Source organism: Labeo rohita, chromosome 13, assembly GCF_022985175.1.
Source record: "Labeo rohita strain BAU-BD-2019 chromosome 13, IGBB_LRoh.1.0, whole genome shotgun sequence".
NCBI lineage: Eukaryota > Metazoa > Chordata > Actinopteri > Cypriniformes > Cyprinidae > Labeo > Labeo rohita.
Window position 1 is genome coordinate 10,168,458 of NC_066881.1, and position 23,275 is coordinate 10,191,732.

Below are 23,275 nucleotides of genomic sequence, written 5' to 3' on the forward strand. Positions count from 1 at the left end.
TGGTGGGCAGAGTTAGTGTAAATAGTAGTGCTGTAAAACAATTAAATGCGATTAATCGCATCCAAAATAAAGGTTCACACATATATCATTTAAAAAAAAAACTTTTACTTTGGATGCGCTTAATTTGCGTGTAATCATTTGACAGCACTAGTAAATAGCCTCTGCCAACAAGACAGGCTATTTGTACTTAGTGTTTTTTTATTATTTTGTGGTACATTTGTGGTAATTTTTAAACATGTTTCATAAAAAAATAATCTAAAAGTAATGTAAAAAGTACTCAAAATACAGAAAACAAGAAATCTAGATTTCATTACTAAGTACAGTTTTCATCTGTCCGTAATCAGTAACGGACAGCAATTTGTAGAAGTAATCCACCCAGCTCTGCAAGTTAGGTATGATTTGTAATATGTTTAGATGTTCATGGATCACAAAAAAGTGAAACATGATGCACTGGTTGAAATGAAAATTTGCATGTGTATGTAGACCAAAACTTAAAATACTGCAGACACATGTTCTGTGTGAACATACTCTAAATCTTCCTCAGACAGAGCGACAAACTCAATTACAAAATGGATCACTGAGGATTGTAAGCCAGTGATAGGTTTGCATTTAATTATACAAAATTAAACTATCCATTGTCATCTGTTGGCCCTTTTTTGTAATGTGTATTCAATACTGTACACATCTGCCCCAAAAAATGGGCATATGTCAGGTTTGCATTATACAATTACCATGTTGAAAGACAGAAGGCTTTGTAAAGGATTAACACGGTTTCTAAAATGTTCTGGATTACTTCGGGTAAACTTTTGGATTAGAAGCAAACTCTGCATAACTTAAAAAAAAACAAAATCCATAAACACTACGTTGGTTCCCAGATATTTAAAACAGTTGACTGTTTCAACAGCGTGCCCGCTAAGTATTAAATGCTGGAACTGCTCGGTGGCTGTGCTTAAAATGGATCTACTGCGGCATTATGTTACAGTTTTATTGGAAATTGTTTTACTTACTTCACATGTGATCATTTATTCATCTCCATCACTCTTAAAATGGCATGTCCTGAAATGTCTCGTCTTATTTGAGTGGACAGTTTGCACAACACTTTATATTCCACTCTCCAATCAGCTTTTTCTCATTTTCCAACCAACAAAATATCCTTCAAACTAAAAACATGCCTGAATGAGGTTAACTCGTTGCATGGTTTTCACTTTTTCTGTCATTGCTGAAGCAAAATAAGTGACTTCAGCGTCATGCAAACAAAATAAATACCAGCTTACTTCATCTGAATGTTGACTGTGATAAATACTCTGTTCTTTCTCTTCTTTTTAAACTCTGCATCAAATTACATCAGCATCCACAGCCATATTTGCTTCACTAACTCTCGGGAAGTAGCGAGTATAAAAACCTGGTCTGACCACAAGCTAAATATTTTACGACTGCACAATTACATGAAATCAAATCTTACTAAAGCCATTCCTTCATAAACTCCAGAGGAGAAGAGAACGGAGACGTGTTTGAAGAATAAGACTCTGCCGCCTCCTTCAAACGCAAGCGAGAGAGAGAGAAATAATTGTGTGCGATGGATAATTAAGCGATGGTGACTGTCGTGAACGTGAGCTGTCACTCCGATCGAGAGCGCCGTCACGCCGCGCGAAGCAAGGCCGATCGGACAGGCGCCGTCCACTTTGATCTGGGCTCATGCATACGGAAAGAGGTCAGGTCGTGGTCATTAAAAAGACCCTCCTCTAAACAGTCGGGCGAGATTGAAAGGCCACGTCTTCAAAGAGCTGCGTACAAGTAACCTCTTAAGAGATTCTGACAATTTGCTACGAACAAACAATGGAAGCTAAGAAGGAGTGGGATGGATTATCTTACGGTGCCTTAGCCTTTTAAGTTCTTACAGTCATCTGCACAGTAAGGGGAGGGTTACACAAATCATTTACAGGGTCAGGCTGTGTAGTTATTCGCCCACATTTCATAAGGTAAAGATGCTTAACCGGCTACTGGGTTGCACGCTAAACCACGGAGCGTTTTGCATATCTAAATCCGGGATACACAGTCAGTTATCTCAGATTATCTCAACTGTCTGTTGTCTTGGTCTTTCTAGTAAAATCAAAGCACTTACTTGGTCATTTTTCGGCTTGACCACCTTCATGAAAGCTCCACGTGCTTCAGCCTCTGACCGCTCCCACTGGGTCACTTTCCTGGTGTCCAGGAACTTCAGATTTGTCAGTTTATGTAGTACAAAGTATCTACAGATTGGAGAGAAAAAAGAACAGATTTTACTATCCAGCCAGCAAAGTAACATTGTCTGTTGTTTTGCAGCAGTTTACAAAATTTAGTTTTAATACTTGAACAAAATACATGAAATCAGTTAAAAAAACAAACAAACAAACAAACAAAAACTATGAATAAAACAATTACTACAAAAAACTGTTATTTATTAATTAGTTTGGAAGGTAGCAAATCTTCTTTATATTAGTTAATTATAATAAATAATTCCTTAAATAATCTAATTGTAGATATTTTATATTAGGATAATATTTCAGCAACTTTTTTGCCTTTACTATACCTCAATTTTGTTCACAGAAAAAAAATGGATCTGCGCACATGAAAACAGCTGCCTTTCAATTTTAGGAAGGGGCTATCTTGCACGAAAAGGAAAAAAAGGAAATACATATATCATTTTTAAAGCTTTATTTTATAATTTTAAGCTCAAATTTAAGACTTTTTAAGACCTGCAAAAATAAAATTAATACTATATGAGCGTGGTAGAGCAACATATTGAATTGTAAAATACAGTTAAGATACAGGTTTTCACAAAAACAAAACGTTTTATGAAAAAAAACTTCACGTTTCAGCCTTTAAATCATTTTTAAATACTAAAATAACAGTAAAAAGCATGAATTACAGTTCACATACAGGTTTTCACATAAACAAAATGTTTTATAAAATAATAAACTTCACATTTTAGCCTTTAAATAATTTTTAAGAAAATGGACAAGTCAAAAGCATCAATTATTATATCAGTTTAAATAATTATTATCAATAAAAGCTAATAATTATCATTGGTTGACTATGTGATTGACTGATAATTATTTAAATTTTTAAATAGTTTTCACAAAAACCAAATGTTTTAGGAAATAATAAACTTCACATTTTAGATTTTAAATCCTTTTTTTTTTTTTTAGAATATCAAAAGTATCAATTATTATAGAAATTTAAATAATTTAAATAAATACACTTAAATAATTATTACCAATCATTCATTATATTAATTAAGCATATAAACATAAATACATTTAACTACATTTAGTCTTAACTGTTCAGATTTTTATAATGCATTATCTTCTTGCCAATCCACCAGTTCATATTTACAACTCTGTATGTTTGCAGCGTAAAAACATAGGTTGATTTTTACACTGGTCTGAACAAAAAGAGCAGACTGGCTTATTGAAAAATGTAAATTCATTTCAGCCAGCAGGTGGCGCTTTTGGAACGGCAAAAAATGTAGTGGTTTCCCGGTAACATCAGTACACAAAGCAGCATGGCACCTAAAACGTGCAACTCATTTATTCTGTGAAATCAGAGCCTTCTGAAGTTCAGTTGTCACATTCAGCCATACTGCAATTCTTTTATTTCCGTCCCCAAATTTAAGACCGATTGAAATCATAATTAAGATTGTTTTACCCCATTTATGGACTTTAATTTGATACAGCTAATTTTAAGACTTTTTAAGGACCCCTGTGAAAATACAGAAGAAGAAATAAAACAATAATAAAAGAAAAAGAAAAATCCTCCCTTTACAGCACATTTAAATGATGAAGAGAACTCTAATTTAAATCTGCAAGTCAGCCACATAAAACAAAACCTAAATGAACATTTCATTCAAAATGTGTTAAATTAACCATAGCAATATTTGTAAATAGGTAATTACCTTCCAAATATGTAAAACTACATACGACATCTAAACAGATAAAAACCCCACATTGACAGAATCTGCCAAGCTGTCATTTCTGTAGCTTCACAGATATCTCTTTACGCTTTCACACACTCTCTGTCTTTCATTCGGGGAGAGAAAATGACGTGAGATAATAGCAGGAATACATAGATGACAACAGATTCTTTCACAGGCTGACTGGAATGGAGGAAGAGGCATGTCAAGACTTCAAACAGAGAGTGAGATAGAAAGAGAGAGAGACAGAGAGAGAGAGAGAGAGAGAGTGAGAGAGTGAGACAGACAGAGAGAGAGACACTAAGTGGAGGGTGTGAACAGATGTGTATATGGGCAGTGACAGATTTCCAACCGAGCTCTCATGCAAAAGCCAGCAACAAACCCATGATGATGACAATGATGAAGGACGAAGGCGAACCCATGCTACGTGTTTATTCCTGATGGATCACAGAGAACACAATTGCAGATTGATCCTATTAAGATAAGCCCGAATCAAAAACGTGCAGGGATGTGTTTTCCACCTATCTATTCAGAGTTAAACTCCATTTGCATAAACATCCCAAGCGTGTATCTTGTGCATATACACACTGTTGTTGCAAATTAGAATTTACAATATAGCAGTCTAGATTTTCTACATATTCTAAAGGAAACACGAGTTGCACCCAAGCAAAACTTGGCCATGATGGTAGGGTGGTTGCTGAAGTGTTGTTATTTTATTTATTTTTGCTGTTGTTTTTGTGTTGAGGAAAAAAATCAAAACATATTTTTTGTTAGGTATATATGTGTGTGTGTGTGTGTATATATATATATATATATATATATACTGTATATATACACACACAAACATATATATATATATATATATATATATATATATTTGTTCTTTGCTCTCACTTTATCAATTTTACATATTCTTGCTAAACAAAAAAATTAATTTCCTTAAGGAAAACGAAAGAAAAAAATGTAATAATAAATCACCATATTAGAATAATTTCTGAAGCTTCATGTGTCACTGAAGACTCGAGTAATGTCTGATGAAAAGTTTGCTTTGCCATCACAGGAATAAAATAAATCCTAAATATATTAAAACAGAAAATGTAATAATATTTCTAAATATTACTTGTATTTTTGACCTTGGTGAGCATAAGAGACTGCTTTAAAAACATTTAAAAGCTTACTGAACTTTTAAATGGCAGTGTTTGTGTGTGTGTGTGTGTGTGTGTTTATGTATTACACACAAACACACACACACACACGTCTGGTTTATTATCCTTGCGGGGACTCTCCATAGGTGCAATGTTTTTTATACTGTCCACACTGTATTTTCTATCCCCTTACCTTTACCGTGGTGAGTCTGTGTGTATTCAGGTTTAGGTCCCCACCAGGATATAAAAACAACACCACACACACAAACACACATACACACACACACACTTAAGAGATATTCTGTTTAAATCCCTAAGTCTAACTAAGTCCCACTTGCCTTAGCAAAACAACTATTAACTTTATGTAACAAATTCCTCTGGAGTGACTGGGAGCAGTGTGGTGTGGGTACGCTTTGTTTACCGTTATGATTCAATTACAAACAAACATAATAACAGCGACTGTTAACAGGAAATATGCAGGTGTTTTCCTGATGATTGTGAAATTGTTTGTGCTGATCTAACAGATGGTTGGAGCAGCTCTGCAGCAAGTGTTGTTTAAAGCACCCCAGGCAAAACTGGCCCTAAACTTTCTGATCTTCAGCAAACACAGATATTTAAGCCCACACACACGTCATGATGTCAAGAGACAAACATGCAATCACAGACAGCATGGGCTGGAGAGCATTCCAGAGAGACAGGACATACATCCTTTACCACAGATGGCTGTCGCTGTGTCGAGCGCTGTACTTCTTCAGCTAAAGGGAGAGAGAAAAAAACCCTCCTCGAGCCCCAGAAGTAAACAATGATGAATGAGCCAAGCGACTGCTGTAAAATACAGCCGAGTGTACTTACGCCTGTTCATTTCATTTGACTAATTGAAAGAGCGCAAAGAGGCGTGCTATATTTCACCGCCTCGCATTTTTATTTTATTTTATTATTATTTTTTTGTTCTAAGGGCGCTGTCTGAGAAGTGCATAGCCCAAGGCCAGTCCTGCTATGACCTGAGAGCTCGCCTAACCCTGTCAGACATAAAATCTGCATTATGCTCAAATTGATGTATTACTATGTGACACATTATGAATATTACATCACAAACACACAGCTGCTGTCAGTCAGGGAAAGAATGGTCGTCCTCTGCACCAAGTGAAGCATGGGAGACATTGCGCGAGAGTGGCGCCTATTGGGTTCATCTGTATAGTAAATGATTCATACTGAACACAGTGTCAAGAAAAATGCACTTAGGTCTAAGGTAGACAAAAGAATGTGTTTCTCCCTCCCTTCTTCCCACCGCTGGGTTTCATGTTGAAAACCTGACAAATGGTGGTAACATAGCGTGGCATTGCACTCCCATAGGCCTGGGCTTGATAATGAATGCATCGTTTCGTCGTGTAGGAAAGGATAGCAAACACTCATTTGTGGTTATCACAATTCACACGTGAAATCGATTTTGCAAGTCTACAAAAAGAAAAGAAAAAAAGGAGGTGAGTAGCTTTAAGAGGAGTGCGGTTATAGCCTAAAGTATCAGTCTTTGCTTGTGCAATGTGATTTATGGTGTTGTGCAACAGCCGTTCATCCAAATAAAAGATTACTGAAAGTTGCCAAACTACACACTCCTGGGGTATTTCTCTTTTTTACCAGAAGAAATAAAAACATAGCAGCAAAACAAAAATTCATGAATACCTAAAAAAAACGGCCTTCATTGCTTTAGGATACCAGAGATTTCATATACAGCGAGACCCAAAGGTCTGAGACCACTAGTGAAACTATTTTTTGATTTGGGGGATAAAAATAAAATAAAATAAATAAAATAAAAATATAATAAAAAATAGCATGTTTTTTGTGTGTTTTTTAAACATTATAATATTTAAATATCACAATTTAAAATAACCGTCTTCTATACTTAATATATTTAATGTGTAATTTATTTCTATGATAGAAAATCTACATTTTCAGCATCATTACTCCAGTCTTCAGTGTTACATGATCCTTCAGAAATCATTTTAATATGCTGATTTGCTTCTCAAGAAACATTTCTTGTTATTATTAATGTTAAAAAAAAAGTTGTGCTGCTTAATACTTTCTTTTTAGGGCTGTCAAACAATTAATTGCTATTAATCACATACAAAATAAAAGTTTGCCTAATATATGCGTGTGTACTGTGTGTAATTATGTATATATACACACATATTAATGTATATATTTAAGAGAAATATGTTATTTATGTACAAAATATTTTATTTATATATAATATATATTATATAAAATTATAATAAATACATATACTTGTAAATATTTCCTAAATATATACATGAATGTGTTTGTATTTATATATACATAATAATTACACACAGTACACATATTACACAAACTTAAACATTTATTTTGTATGCGATTAATCACGATTAATCATGATTAATCGTTTGACAGCCCTACTTTTTTGATGAATAGAAATTCAAAACAGTTTAATACTCAGTGTTCAATTTTTAGATTTTAACTAAATTGTAAATTTAAACTACATTTTTAAATTTAAAAGCCCAAATTACCCATTCAAAACCACTTCATATTGTGCATGTTCATCAGTATAGAAAGTGTTCTGACCTGTATCTCTGATAGTCGTCTTCATCTTTATCCATGCTGACCAGCTGGTTGGGACAGGCCTCGTTTCCCAGAAGGCTCAGGTACTCCAGCGCTGGCGTCACTTCCGCCAAATGCTCCAGCAGGGCCTCGATGTCGGTGAAGTGTCACGGGGCAGAGGTCAAGGAATCCAGGCTGTTAATTACATTAGCATTTACTCTGCTGGCCTAGCCAGCCAGAATAACTCTGTCAAATTTACCGAAACCCTCAGAAAGAGCTCAAAAGCCATTGTGCTCGAGAATACAAAGAGCGGGTAAATTTAAGAGCGAGATTTTGGCATTTGTTGCAAGTTTGGCTGTTCTCTTCCCCCGTTCCTCTTCACATTTCCTGGGTGGCTTGGTGCAGAACATTAAAAACATTGACAAAATGATGGATGCCTTGTGGTAAAAACAGTTAGTGACTCCCTAAGCCACGGACACCCCCCTCCCCTTCACCCAGCACAGGGAAACAAACAGCCACTTCACAGCAAATTCATCACTAATACATTCACTTCATTGGAAAATGGTGCCCGAAACGTGTCAAAATACAACCACACTAATGCAGCACTTGAATTTCAATGGCAGCAGGCCACTACAGGATGTAAATAATTGGCCCATTAGCATGTGCAGACCACTTCACAGCAGAATTCGGGTCTGAGCTGCTGACACTCTGTCGGGGGAGAGCTGTTTGGAGAACAGAGGGTGAGGCTGCGTCATTATTATGTAGATGGATAGCATCCAGCGACAAACAGCCCAGCATAAATTTTCGTCAGGCTAGCACATTTACTTTTGCCATTTGCGTCTCATCATACAAACCAAACGTAATGTGGCGCAGTGATGTAATTGCAGACTGTCAACGGGCGGAAACCTGAAATTTCCAGTCTGGATTTACTTTTGGCGTGGGGTAGCTGCTACATTAGCTTATTAAACAGCTAATATAGGTTAATAAACTCTGTTTGCTCTGCTTCTTGGTCATGTGGCCTTGTGCTAATATACCGCTAATATACTATGATATGGGTCACCGTATGACATGATCTGCTTCTAAGAAAGACATCTAACAGGGGTTTATCTATCAGTCATGGGACTGTTCTGGGTATTTGTTTCGCCTCGCCTCCACTAGAGGTCACCATGGCACAAACTCCTAAAGCGAGCCTATTAGACAGGAGCTCAATTTAACACAATAACATCATTTAAAGAGATGAAGTGTGGCAAAAGGAAAACCTGCACCGCCTTGCGAAGAAACTCGCAGCGTATCCTGTCATTTTGGTCAAGCATGAGAGCTGAAAAGCAAAGCTGGAGAAAGGATATTTGGTTCTTATTGAGCGTCAGGGTATGGAGCCGTGGTAACCTGGGCAACCGGAGGTCATTTCCGAGAAGATTGTTGTCCACAATCAGCTCTTCCAGTTGGCTGAACGCTTTCAGGGCTGTCAGTGACCTGCAATGATAAGGCAAGAGAGGAAAAATGATATGGCCCTAAATCTGGGCAGCCATTATGTGCAGAAATAAATATTTCAGGCGGGCCCTTTCACAGGCCGGAATAGTTTGGGCTTGGGACTGTCAGGAGAGTGAATGATAAGAATTAGTGGCGCTAAGATCCCCTGGCATGGTGCGGCATCCTTCACACGCTGGCAGCGTGAGTGATGAGGGTCACTCGTGAGTAGCCAGGATTCAAAACAAAAGGGCTTCAGAAATGCAGTGTGCGGGATGAATTTGTCAATGTCTTGTGCCTTCAGGCACCCAGCTTTGCCTGACCCTAACCCTCCATTCCCAAGATAAATAACTCTGTCACAGTTCACCTTCACTCCCCCAACACAAATTTAACTCGTCATCCATCATTTTCCCAGCACAACTATAATGCCCAGCCACAAACGGAATGAGTACAACTTCTGCAACTTCTACGAGCCGCTTACAGTTCAAAACAACTGCTTTACGGGAAAAAAGTTGGACGTTTTTCCCTTTATTCCCCATCGTGACATCTAATCCCCCAGAGACGCACACGCTCCCCAAGGACTTTCCCTCCGTCTGGGTCTCTTCCCCGCCCTACGCTGGCATAAACATGATGGAGGGTGGTGCTCAGGGTAATGTCGGGGCCTTGCAAAGTTCATGCCGTGGATGGTGCATAAAAGCCGGGGTGTGTGTTTCTAATCCCTCAAATGGCAGAGGCTGACAACCTACAATGCTAATGTGTCCACCCTTAGTTAATTGACATTTAGGTCTGTCAACCTCCTCGAGCGAAGAACAATTCAATAGCAACTAGATGCTACTCGTCCGCACTCTTGGAAAAATAACACCTACATATCATAATCTTATGGATTTTGTTGTCTTGAGACCTTTTGTGGCACAGTAAATCCCAAGGCGTTCTGGAAGGAGCTCACAGAAGTAAATGTTGATGTGTAGCCAGGTGAAGTTTGTCTTTGGAAGACACCCAAGTACTGTACCAACGAACAAATCGCTCCTGCTGTCAGTGTCATAAAACTCTCTGTTGTGTTATGCAAATACCTCGCTCTTATCGTGTAGAACATGGCTGATGAAATTTTATGGGCTCTACAAGAGGAAGAAAGCATGTATATAGAAGCAAGACAGCCAAGAACTTCAACCACAAGAGAAATCAATTCTATTTGTATTGTCAAATCGCGCAAAACTCGATAAATGAAAGCTGTTCTGCGAGCCCCCTCCACCTGTTTGCCTCGGCTGTTTCTGGGCGGGTGTAATGTTATTAGCCGCTTAGTTAAGAGGCATCCGCGCATCACAGGGGGGTTGCTTATTAATTGTTGTTTTCGTGTCACTACTGCTGTGTGCAAAAGGTGATTTAATCAGTTAAATTCACAGCCAAGGGAGCGGCCAAATCACATTCACAACAACAAACAGGGATTCAACCCTAATTTACCCACAACACGTTGTGCCTAAACATTCAGGCTGCTGCATTATATGCAACATCTGTACAGTGCGCAAGTGGAAAACTTTCAAAATGTGTCACTAACTGAATGATTAATTGCCAAGCGCTTTTAAAGGAACGGTTCAGCCGAAAATTCTGATATTTATTCACTTAAGTTGTTAATATGGAAGCCAAATTCTGCCTTGAAGTAAAACTATACAAATAATTGTGAGATTACAAGTAGGATTAAATAAAGGAAAATGCAGAAAAAATGCTGCAATTGTTACAAGTGATACAACATAGATACTAAGACATATAAAAAGTGTGGGATATGAAGTTGTAATTACATCTTTTCTACGAGGCAGAAATGGCTTCTATGCTATTTTGTCTGTGGAATGAAAAGAGAGAAATGTTAAAGAATCATGCAGCTCTTTTCCATAGTTCACAGTTCTATATCATATTTGGTTTTTATTTATAGATAATCTTGAATTCTGCATACTCAAAAGCCACGCAATGCTAAATTTGGCTACATCACACTTTAAAACACTTAAATCTCTTTTTTTTCATCTGCCTGCCATGGTTATTTAAGACTGTTCGTATGTGGAATGTGTTCCAGGGAATAAAAAACAACAACTTGAGGGTGAGTAAATCCTGAACACACACTTACAAAAACTAAAATAGCGTCAATACACAAGCAATCTAAAACTCAATCACACACACAAACACTTTCAGGTAGGAACCTCTCTGACTCACGCCTCGTCCCCATGGGGAATCCAAAACTGACTGCACATTTTCACCACCATCTTCAAAGTCACACCACAATGACAGAATAGCACAACGCAGGGAGCGCCGTCTGATCTAAGGCGAGAAGGAGAGAGATGGACGGGAAGACACAAGCGAAGGAAAGAGAGATAGATTTAACGAGCCATGCCAATGAACCCACTCCTTGTTAAGATAATTATGATCAAGCTCATTGTCACAGTGAATATCTCAACGTGTTTGCCAGTGCAGCATGTCTGGCTCTCTCTGCCTGAGTTAGCACACAGCTCACAAAACAGGAGATTTAGCTGCTAAACAACATACTGCGCTGGAAAAAACACGATTACACATTATAAATAAGGCAACCAAATGACCATGATACAAATTAAAGACAGGTCAGAGATGCTTGGTGGATAATGTGGGCAATCAAATGTGGTGGCAACCCATGAGTGATTTACAACATTTATATTCATAACAGTCTGTAAGAAAACAACTAAAAACAATAGCTTGGAAAAATACGATCTTTGGGGTTGTTAAAGGAAACCTGTGGGTATTAAGACTTGTATGGATTAATATAACACAAATTATGACTCTTACTGAAATATGTAGTAGATTCATATTCTTTTTATACATATTTTGGACTATGGGGGACCATTATTTCGATGACTTGAAATGGTTGCACTCGGTGAGCTACTGGTGCTACCTGATACGATGACCACAGCTACTGAAAGAGCTTACAGGTGGTGACGGTAAATGCGTGTATATAAAACAAATTCTGTACCATCGCATTTTTCCCCACAAGGAGTCTAAACGCACTGGATATCAAGTTAAATCCGCACTGAGAAACTCCTTCAGTGGCTGCAGCGTCATGACAAGCGTTGACATGTTCAAATCCTGCCAGGATGGCATCTAGCGTTTCTTGTCTCTGCCATTTGTAAGCTCTTTCAGTAGCTGTGGTCTACTAAAAGCCTCAACAGCATCAGGGCTAAAGTGGAGAGAACAAAGACGTGAGTCTTTAGGAAGCTTTATTCGTCCACAGGCATCTTCCCATTATTTTTTCCTCTTCTTATCGCTAGGAAAGCAGTGAAGACTTACATAGCTTTTCTTGTTGCCCTTCGACTGAAAATCAAAACCAAAAGCCGCACAATGTGGCATCCTACAAGTATTTTATTTTGCGAGTTGTGTTTTGGTAAAAACAGCAATAGGTAGTGCCACTAGCACACAGAGTGCAACCATTTCAAGCCATCAAAATATGTATAAAACATTGATTTTTTTAAAATACTGTAAATCTTTTATGGGTTTTCTACTACATATTTCAGTAAGAGACATCATTTACGTTATATTAAGTCTTAATACCAGGGATCCCTTTAAGCATTTTATCCTAGACAATTGAGAGGCAAAGGGGGTCCAAAATTGAAATTCACCAAGCACCAAGTGTGCTGTTGAGTAAATAAAGTAGTACTGAACTTTATAAGGAACTTCAACACAATACATTAAGGCAAACTGTAAAAATGATAGTTTGAACACAAATGATCAAATCAAAAATACAACTAGTGACAGATGTTTTCTCCTAACAAACACTGCCTCCGTAAAAAAATTTAACATCAAAACTTTACCTAGGATATTTTCTTATTCATTACTCCATGTGGCGACACATTTGTGGAAATATTCCCCTCATTAAACCACCAGCATGAAAATGAGAAACAACATCACGGTGTGTCTTTGGGTTTTTGTGACAGGTGTAGTTTTACCGAGATACAGACACTAGCTCGTATACGATGCAGCTAATTATTGGGACAAACAGCATCCTGGCGGTAGCTCTTGCTTGTAAAATTGGGATGTCTTATAATCCAATTATTAAACATAATGGAACGAGGAGAAGAAATACTGACAGAGAAAGTTGATAGAAGGTCAAACGATTACATTACTACCAAAGGTTACGTTAAAAAGATCCCGCGTAGATGGTGACAGTTTGCTGACATGTGAAAGAAGCGCTCGCTGAGAACGTCTGCTTCCACGCCTCTTCAAAAGGCGGCCATGTAAATGCTGTTAAGCAACCTTTCAAAGCCAGGGCCTGTAAAACAAATTACTATGCAGACTATCCTCAAAAGAAGCCAAACAAGAGGACAAGAGCTCAGACAATGACACAGAGATGGCTTGACAGAGATGGATGGATCGATAGACAAATACTAATGCGGACATGCTGATTGATAAACTGCTGCTGACAACAGGGGAAAAAAACACTCTGTGATTATTGGTTGAAATGTCAGTCACTGCAGCCATTAGTCAGCCAGCTTTTACAGGTCACATGTCCAGGGAGGGAGAGACCGAGAGAGAAGGAGAAAGGGAATTCAGAGATACACCTGCCGACAGAGTTAGCAAACAGTGCTAACCGCAAATAACATATTCTCATTCAAACACACTCACGCTGCCTTTGTATTCCGAGTCTGCGTTCCAGCAGTGATCCCATTCAGCAAAAGCCTCCTTCTGTATGATATTCCCAGCTTTGATATTTCCCTTTGCCATGGCCAGTAATTCCCTTGTTTGCTCGCCGGTTTTAAAAGGCCTTTCTCTTCTCTGCTCTCTTTTTTGAGTCCCCAGTGTGTCTGTTCTTGACAGAGCAGCTCTGATCATCCTTTGATATTAGTCTCTCTCATATCCTCGGCTCCACAGTGTCACCCATGTGTCTGGAGCCAAAACTGGGTCCCAGAACAGCCACGGGCGAACTAGACCGTACACGCACGCCAGCTGATCTGCAACCAGCCTTTAAAGTACGACTCTGGTTCGGTCAACAGCGGATGGCTGCGGATTCCATTGTTTGGGATCCTAGGATTGGAATCCGACTTTAGGCCTTGTTTGAAAGTTAAAGAGGGGAGATTTAACATCAAAGCTGTCTCCGGTGCAGGAGAAGTAATGTTTTTATTCTGAGGAGGCTGCGAAGGCTTGGGAGTGACAGGCAAATTGACACGCTGTTCACAGGGCAAAAGATAAATGTTTGATGAATTGGCCAATCCGGTTGGAGTGATGGGCTTCATATGTGCATAATGGACTGGCTGCCTGGCAGTTCTGATTGCCTGCCAAGATAAGAAACTATAATGAATGAAAGAGGGAAGCGGGGCTGGAAAAACAGCGATCGGACTGGTTTTAATAAACGTAAAAAACGCCAAAGAAGAAAAAACGCACATGACACCGCAAAGCTGTCCGTCAGAGGACATGACAAACTCCTCATCGCACATAGAGAATGAATGAATCAACCATTTCTCGTGATAAATGCGAGGCGGAACGCCACATCTGCCCATTGTGTCGCTTTTTTAATCAACCCTACAACCTTGAATATGATCTTGACACCGGCTTCATGCAGAATATATGTGCCAAAGGAGCTCAGACGCACTCCCACCTTCAACCCGCATGCAATTCTGTTTTCAATCTTCAAAAACATGATGCTTCAGATGCAGCGGCACTATAAATCTTCAGTTTGGCAGTATTAGGCAGCCATTATCTAGCTTAATCTCAGCCCATCCACCCTGTCTGACTTCAAACATGTCACCAGCCCTCGGGTGGCAGCAATTTACAGATCACATGTGTAAGGAAATGGGCTTCAGCTATGTTGCAATTTACATGTGTTAAAGGCTTATGGAGCAGTTACCCTGCAGTTTTAATGGGGACACACACTGGCTGGGTGATTTTCTTCCAATATACAATGTACATTTTGGTTTGTTATTTACGTGGATATTCACAAACCTGCAGTGCATAATTTAGCTCTATTAAACAACACCATCATTACAGTACTGCGTATAACACATATAAATAACGGATAGTTATATAAAGAGCTAAATGCTAGCGTTTTGGAGCTCAATGTGTCAAAAGGAAAAAATGGAATGAAAAGAAAAAACACATGGGGTTCAATGAATAAATTGGCATATTTAATTAGTCTCAAATTGTTGATTAAAAGAGAAGATAACAAAGGGTCTCTTAGGAATGGTTCAACTAAAATGTTGGGTTAAAAACAACCCAGCATTGGATGAAATTTGGACAAACCCAGTAATTGGGTTACATGTTTAACCCAACCTTCTGGGTAATTTTATTCAGCTCAACTATTGTTTAAAAATTACTATATGGCTGCTTAAAATGAAGCCAACATAGGCAAATCAGAATCATAATTATTAGAGGCATTAGCAATAATCAATAGATGAACATTTATTAATAAGTTTATTATTTAAATATTATTTATTCAACGTATTATTAAATGTTAGCTTACTTTGGGTTCATTTTAAACAAGAAATAAAGTCATTTTTAAGCAATAGTTTAGTTAAATAAAACTACCCAGAAGGCTGGATTAAAAATTTAACCCAACCTCTGGGTCAAAAAACCCCAAATCACTGAGTTTGTCCATATTTTTACGCAACCCTGGGTTGTTTTTAACCCAGAATTTTAACAGTACATGTTCAAGCTTCTGCTTTACATATGTAAGAAAAGTAGATGTTCATTTACACTGAAGTCACTGTCAATTATAATGATGAAAATAAATAAAATAAATAAATAAATAATATGATTTAGAAATCTTCATATGTGACCCATGGTCCACAAAACCATTGTAAGTAGCATGGGTATATTTGTAGCAATAGCCAACAATACATTGTATGGGTCAAAATTATTGATTTTTCTTTTATGCCAAAAATCATTAAGTAAAGATCATGTTCCATGAAGATATTTGTAAATTTCCTACCGTAAATGTATCTAAACTTAATTTTTGATTAGTAATTTGCATTACTAAGAACTTCATTTGGACAACTTTAAAGGTGATTTTCTCAATATTTTGATTTTTTTTGCACCCCCAGATTCCAGATTTTCTAATAGTTGTATCTTGGGCAAATATACTCTCATCCTAACAAACCATACATCAATGGAAAGCTTATTTATTCAGCCTTCAGATGATGTTTAAATCTCAGTTTCAAAAAATTGACCCTTATGACTGGTTTTGTGGTCCATGGTCACAGAGTACACAAGTTGCATGGGCTAATATTAAGATCAACTATTTGATAACTTAAGACAACTTTATTTGACCTTTTGATTCTTTGTAAATCACCATCCACTTTCTTTGTAGGGAAAAGGGCAGCTTGAACATTCTGTGCAATATCTCATTTTGTATTTCACAGAAAAAAAATGGTTGGAAGTGAGTAAATGGCAAAATGATGGTGTCAATTATATCTTTAAAAGGATAATTCACCAAAAATGAAAATTATTATGGTGATTATTTATGACGAAAAGTTTGGAACAACATGAGGGTTGGTAACTGATGACATTTTAAATTTTTTGGGTCAACTATCCCTTTAAGGCAGCCTCTGACTGGACCAGGCAGTGGTGTGCTGGTTAGGGTGGGGTTGAGTTGGGTCGGGCGGGGGTTCGACCAGAAGAAGGACTGAGGCTAGGGATGAAACGCCTGGTGAATTATAGACTGCCTCTCAAGATTCACAGCTCTCAGTGGTAGGAGGTTAATATTCTCACATGTCATTAGGTCCGCTGGCTCGGCTGACGGCTCATTGAATCAGGCAGCAAATGATTTCCTCATGCGGCAAAGGACAGCACACTTCAAAGGGAGAAGGGGCTGAGGTCAGAGCCGCTCCGCTGTGATTAATAGCCCCGGATCAGTCGAGGTTGGCCGTAAGGTAAGAATGTGACGGAGGCTTTTGACAGAGCTGACTCTTTAAGCTGGGTTTGACCCCCCGGCCCTGGCAAACTTTGTTTCCAGTGCCAAGTCTGACTGACCTGATGGGCCATGTCAGGGGCAACCTGGACTCCATGAGCTGAGCTGCAACGTGCGCAAATCACCTTGTGTTACAGAGTACCGAAGGTGTCTGTCCAGTCGCTGTCTAATCACTTACCCTCCCTTCAGTCATGCAAAAGGCACAACCTGTACTTCAAAGGACAACTTCTGGAACAAGCGTGCATGTCCTTTGGTCAAATAAACACAAATTGTGGTTGTCTAAATTGAGCAGCAGATCATCTTAACTAAAAAAATACAAAAATCTGAAGCAGCGCCATTCCTTTTTTTCATGATAATAAAAAGCAGGACTGACATGTATACAGTAAGAGTGTCAATTGTAAAAATTCTGCCTTAACCATTTATACTGTGGTACATCTGTGGTTGTATAGTCTCTGCGAACTATTGACTGTTGCAGATGGGCGCTTCCAATATAGACAGCTTCTTGGATTACAATGGGATTGATTTGGTTTTGAGGCGTCGCAACACTTATGTCCAGTTTAAATAGGGTGTAAATGAAGGTTGTTTACAGTTGCCAAGGAACGCTGCAATGTGGTGCAATAATTTAATATTGAACTAATGTGCAATCAAAGGTATGTTTACACTGGCTATTTCAGACGTGACTGATCCAATTAGATTTATCACGTATTAGTGTTTTGGCTTTGAACTCAGGTGTAAATGTGAAATAATGTGAAACAGCTGTTTACACACTGATTTGAGTTATATAAATAAATGTAATACGATGACGTACCTTCCCTCTGTACAGTATTCATCAAAAACAGGCATCACTAAATGGTGACAAATTAAAGTGTGCATTGAAAAATATCATGCTATACATTGTTACCATGACATAAAATTACTCACTCCACTGATATCAACACATTAATATAAAACAATTAATATATGAAATGATGGGTTAAAGGCATCCTGTTTAATGTGACATTAAGACCACACCATAACCAGTATCAAAATAATCATTAACGTTATCTAAAACATAAGCATCATTTCTAAGATTAAAGTACAAATGCAGCCAGCCACTTTATTTTGGAAGCACTGCAGCGTAACTTTATATGGGTCTGCTGGTAGAGAAATGGTCGACACCATTTCTCTTCATGCCTCATGGCCTCCCTGTCTCTGGTGCAACCCAGTTTCTTTTAAACGACACCACTGACTGATTATACCTCTCCTCGCAAAACAAATGCATTCTCCCTTTCGTACCGCTGCCCTGAAAATCAATTCTATTCTTTACAGATGGCACCGCAGTCATCTGCCATCACTGTTTATCTGCGAGGGAAATGTATCTTAAGGCACTTTGCATGTAGATAAATACCAAAAAGCAAAATCAATGACTTTGAAAATGACGCAGTAATGGGGGGAAACATAAAATAAGTGGCTTAAGGTAAAATAATGGCAACCTACAAGTATCCATTAGGCACTTTTAGCAGAGGAATGGAATTACAATGAATAAGATGCTTCTGAATAAGATGCTTATATATTTTAGTTATTGCAATATTCCAATGTATAATTGATCAATGATAAACTAAGATATACACGTCACTTTCAGACTTTTGTTTTGAGGAAATATTGTATATGTTTGCCATTTTTGTTCAGTTTTAATTGAATTTTATTTCATTCTGCCCAATAATTTAATAAACACAGTAAATGTCATTTACTCCCTTGAAAACAGCAAGCACAGTAAACTACTACATGCAGTCTGCTTATTGCATTACATTTAATGTTGTAAAAAAGAAACGTGATTGAAAAAAAAAGTTTTTTACTGTTTAATAAACAATCATATACCAGCTCTATAAAATCTTAAATCAGGGTTAATACATTTATATTAGTGCATTTATAATTGGACTTCAGTGTAATTTTGCCAGTATTTTTTAAATTAGTCTTAGTCCTGCATCAAATGTAATTTTATCATATTTAGTCAGCCTCATCCTGTTTTTGTTTTGTCATCTTTTAGTCAACTAGATATCGGAGCATTTTAGTCTAGTTTTAGTAAATAAAAACTTAGTCACATTTTTGTCATGCTGTATTTTGGTTCAACATGCTCAAAATTACAATAGCAATGATTGTTGTCATTTAAGAAACTTATTTTTACATTTCAGGTATTCCACTTTTACCAATAAGCACAAATCAACAGTTTTCCTCTTCTAGTGTACTGATTTATTATAGGCTAGTTAATATAAAAATGTATATCTAAGACTGGTATGCACACTCTCTGTCTACTTTTTGCTGGTAAAAACAAACAAAAAATATTATGTGAATATTATGTGAACAGTGAAATTCCTAATAGTAATTCCAAGAACTCCAAATTACAATCATGCTTCTTAATTAAAACAACAGCGACGGAACATAAACACTTTCATTTAAAGGAGAAGTTCACTTCCAGAACAAAAATTTACAGATAATTTACTCACCCCCTTGTCATCCAAGATGTTTGTCTGTCTTTCTTCAGTCGATAAGAAATTACATTTCTTAAAGAAAAATTGTAGGAATTATCTCCATATAATGGACTTCAATGGTGCCCCCAAGTTTGAACTTCCAAAATGCAGTTGAAATGCAGCTTCAAATGGCTCTAAACGATACCAGCTGAGGAAGAAGGGTCTTATCTAGCAACATGATCGAATATTTTCAAAACAAACTGATCATTTTTATACTTTTTAACCTCAAACGCTTGTCTCGTCTAAGTCTGCGTGAACTCAGTTTTTTTTCTGGTTCAGTACGGTCAAAACAGTTAGGGTATGTTGAAAAACTCCCATCTCGTTTTCTTCCCCAACTTCAAAATCGTCCTACATTGCTGCAGAAGTACTGACCCAGTGAACATGCAAAGATCATCAAATGCCCTTTATTTATAAAAAAAAAAAAAAAAAAAAAAAAAAAAAAAAAAAAAAAAAAAAAAGGTAAAAGAGCGATGTAGGGCGATTTTGACGTTGAAGAAGAAAACGAGAGGGGAGGTTTTCAACATTTCCACATTTCACACACACCCTAAATATATTGACTTGGATTACACAAACTACGCATGTGCATGTGCATGCACATGCGCATCACAGAGATGAGACAAGGCAAGCATTTGAGGTTAAAAAGTATAGAAATTGTCAATTTGTTTCAAAAATGACCGATTGTTTCGCTAGATAAGACCCTTCTTCCTCGGCTGGTATCATTTAGAGCCATTTGAAGCTGCATTTAAACTACATTTTGGAAGTTCAAACTTGGGGGCAGCATAGACGTCCATTATCCGGAGAACATTCCTGAAATGTTTTCCTCAAGAAACAATTTCTTATCGACTGAAGAAAGAAAGACATGAACATCTTGGATGACAAGGGGGTGAGTAAATTATCTGAGTAAACTTCAGCTTACTTGTTTGTCGGTGTTTTCAGATCATCATTGTAGCTTCGGTAATAAAAAGCCAGTGTGTGCACATGGTTGCCAGATTGCAAAAATAAAGCAAAATCCTTTTAACAGTGAAGCCCTGATTTGAGGATTTGAACTCTTGATATCTGGCAACCGCACAGACGCAAGCTTGCATAGTAGAAGCGTGTATAGCAGTATGCAGTAATGTTTTGTCTCCATTTTTCCAATGAAAATAAACCGATTTTGGTATAGTTTTGTTTTGTTTTTTTAAATAAATTTTAGTCTGGTCTTTTATCGTCAACAATACTGCATGTTGACATAGAGTTATCATTTATTGACCTTACTGTCATCTCGTCATTGCTTTGTTTTAGTCTTTTGAACACTATTGGACTTAATTTGAATTTTTATTTGCATGTACTGCAAATAAAGCATTGGACTGGAAGGCACAAAGAACACAGTTCCTCCACGATATCTGGGGTTGAGGCCGTTGTACTGTCAAGCTGCAGCCCTGTATGCTTGAGCATCTATCTAATAGCAAATAATCACTACCTTGCTGTCACTTCATGGCAAATGATCAATGACACTTGATGGATGACCCTGTCTGGGGCCTGCCCGTGGTCTGCATCACTCCCATCCCCTCTCACAACCACATGAGACAGCCATGATTCCGTGCCTCATGGCCAACCACACATTCCTCCAAAAAGCTTTCATTTCACTTTCTCAAAGCCGTAAATGAGGGGCTCAGAGAGAGAGAGAAAGAAAAAAAAAAAAGGCTCGGCGGATGCCTGGAAAATCAGTTTTTATCCAAACGATAGCCACTGAGAAAAGAAATCGTAATTTTTCAATATTAGAGGGAAATTAAATCATCTGATGATCTAATTGGGAGGATTACGGTCCCCCACCTGCGCTGTCACTCTCTGGGGCCCCATTACAAGGCCCTTATTAGTTTTTACTTGGCAGATTAAAATGCGAGCCCCGCAATCTTTGATCTCTCACTTGCTGACACAAATCCTTTCAAGCCCCAACATTTTCTGCTGGGTAATTAATGCTAATTAAAAGGTTTCAAGCAGTCAGTGAGCGCCGCTCTTCTCCCGTCCAAATTGCCATCAACTTCCCCTATCTACGGATCTGCACGTCATGCACATTTCCTCCTCATGTGGAGTTTTAGCGCAGCGTCTATGCAAACAACAAATTATAAACTAAATGTAGGCAAGTTGCCAGAGTGGTATCTACTAACTGAGCATTTGCAGACATTTTGCAAAATATAGAAGCACAATCTTTAACACTAAAATAAACAAAAATACAGCTGTGCCGCATATAACTTGCGGGCTTCGAGTCAATTCGCCAATCTCTAATTCACAAACAGAACGCAGGAATGATGTTAGACAGCTTAATGTATGTTTTAAACACTTTGAAGCTATAAAAGGGTTTGTTTATGTAACTGTCACATGTAAATGCTGCCTGTCGACAATTTATGTACACACAGAAAATAGGTTAACGGCTTTCAAGTTAGGAACTGTATCTCGGCCAAGTTTGATCTTCGGCGTTTCCACATACAAACAACCAGTGCAGATATTCCCGTTACATGTAGTCTTTTCATTCATGTTAAGTAAGAGTATACACAAATAAATCTGCTTGTAATTAAATGAAGAGTGGTTTGATTTAATTGCAAGTCTCTCTACATTTGGCGGTGCTTTGAAACCACTTAAATATATGAGGCATATCCACCCTGACTCCATCATCACTCACTTATTATGTTGTAATTAGCTGTCGCTCTGCCATATCATTATGTAGCTCAGTAAAGTGTCAGGTATGAAGATGTCTCTTCCTGACGAGCAAAAGGCAATATCATTATACAATGCTACAAAATGATAATTACATTACTTCTGCATCAGTACCGACCCTATGTGATAATTAGACGCATATTCAAACCAATTAAACTCCTGATGCAGCCTGTTTTTCCCCTGTCAAACATACAGTTTGACTTCTCCAACGCCCTGTCACAAATATATCAAGTAAAATGTTATTGGGACTCAGAATAACCTGTGCACATAAGGATGAAAAAAAGAGAGGTGAACAGCAATCATCGCCGTTTTATGGTGTGAATGTAAATTTGAACTAATTATGAACATTACATAATCCCTATAAATCAACAGATAACTCAACTTAAAGGAATAGTTCATCCAAAAATCCCAAAATTCTGTCATTACTTACTCAAGTCATTTTAAATGAATAAGACTTTCTTGACACGCAGGAAACAAAATAAGTATGTAGCTGTTATGTCTGAGCTATAATTTCACAATTTAAATAAAAAACAGAATGATCTGACCTTACACGGTCAGAAAAAAAAGGCACAGTTCTGTCACTGGGGCGGTTCCCTAAGGCACAAAAGTGAAAAGGTACATCGTTGTACCTTACCTACCCCTAAACAGTACATATTAGTACCTTAAAGGTACATTTTAATACTTTGAAAGTACATATTGGTCCCTTAAAGGCACGTATTAGTACTTTAAAAGTACATATTTGTAACTTACATATTTGCAGTGTGTGATATTATGCAACATAAAACATATCAGCTCGAAATAAAACAGCAAATTCACTCTTTTACAGCAGGTGGTGCTTATGGAACAGCAGCGATAAAGCATATCTTTGGTTACCGCTGTAAACAAAGCAGGGCTGTTCTTTTTAAAGGTCCACTGAAGTGCTTTTAAACACACAGCGCGATTCTGTGTTGACGTAATTTTAACTGAAACAGGAAGACAGGGCGGGACATACTCCAAAATGCCCTGCCCCTTTTTAAAAATAGCCAAT

The 23,275-nt window shown here is 37.7% G+C and overlaps 1 protein-coding gene across 4 annotated transcripts in view; it reads right to left on the reverse strand.

Moving 5' to 3' along the window:
- Nucleotides 1–23,275, reverse strand: part of lrmda (leucine rich melanocyte differentiation associated) — a 376,471-nt gene that overhangs the window by 119,571 nt on the left and 233,625 nt on the right. For all 4 annotated transcript variants that reach the window (XM_051125729.1, XM_051125727.1, XM_051125730.1 and 1 more), the window contains 3 exons: nt 9,018–9,144; nt 7,696–7,835; nt 2,123–2,249 (listed from right to left, as the gene is read on the reverse strand). In XM_051125729.1, coding sequence (XP_050981686.1) covers nt 2,123–2,249; nt 7,696–7,835; nt 9,018–9,144 — 394 coding nt within the window. The remainder of the gene's footprint in view (nt 1–2,122; nt 2,250–7,695; nt 7,836–9,017; nt 9,145–23,275) is intronic.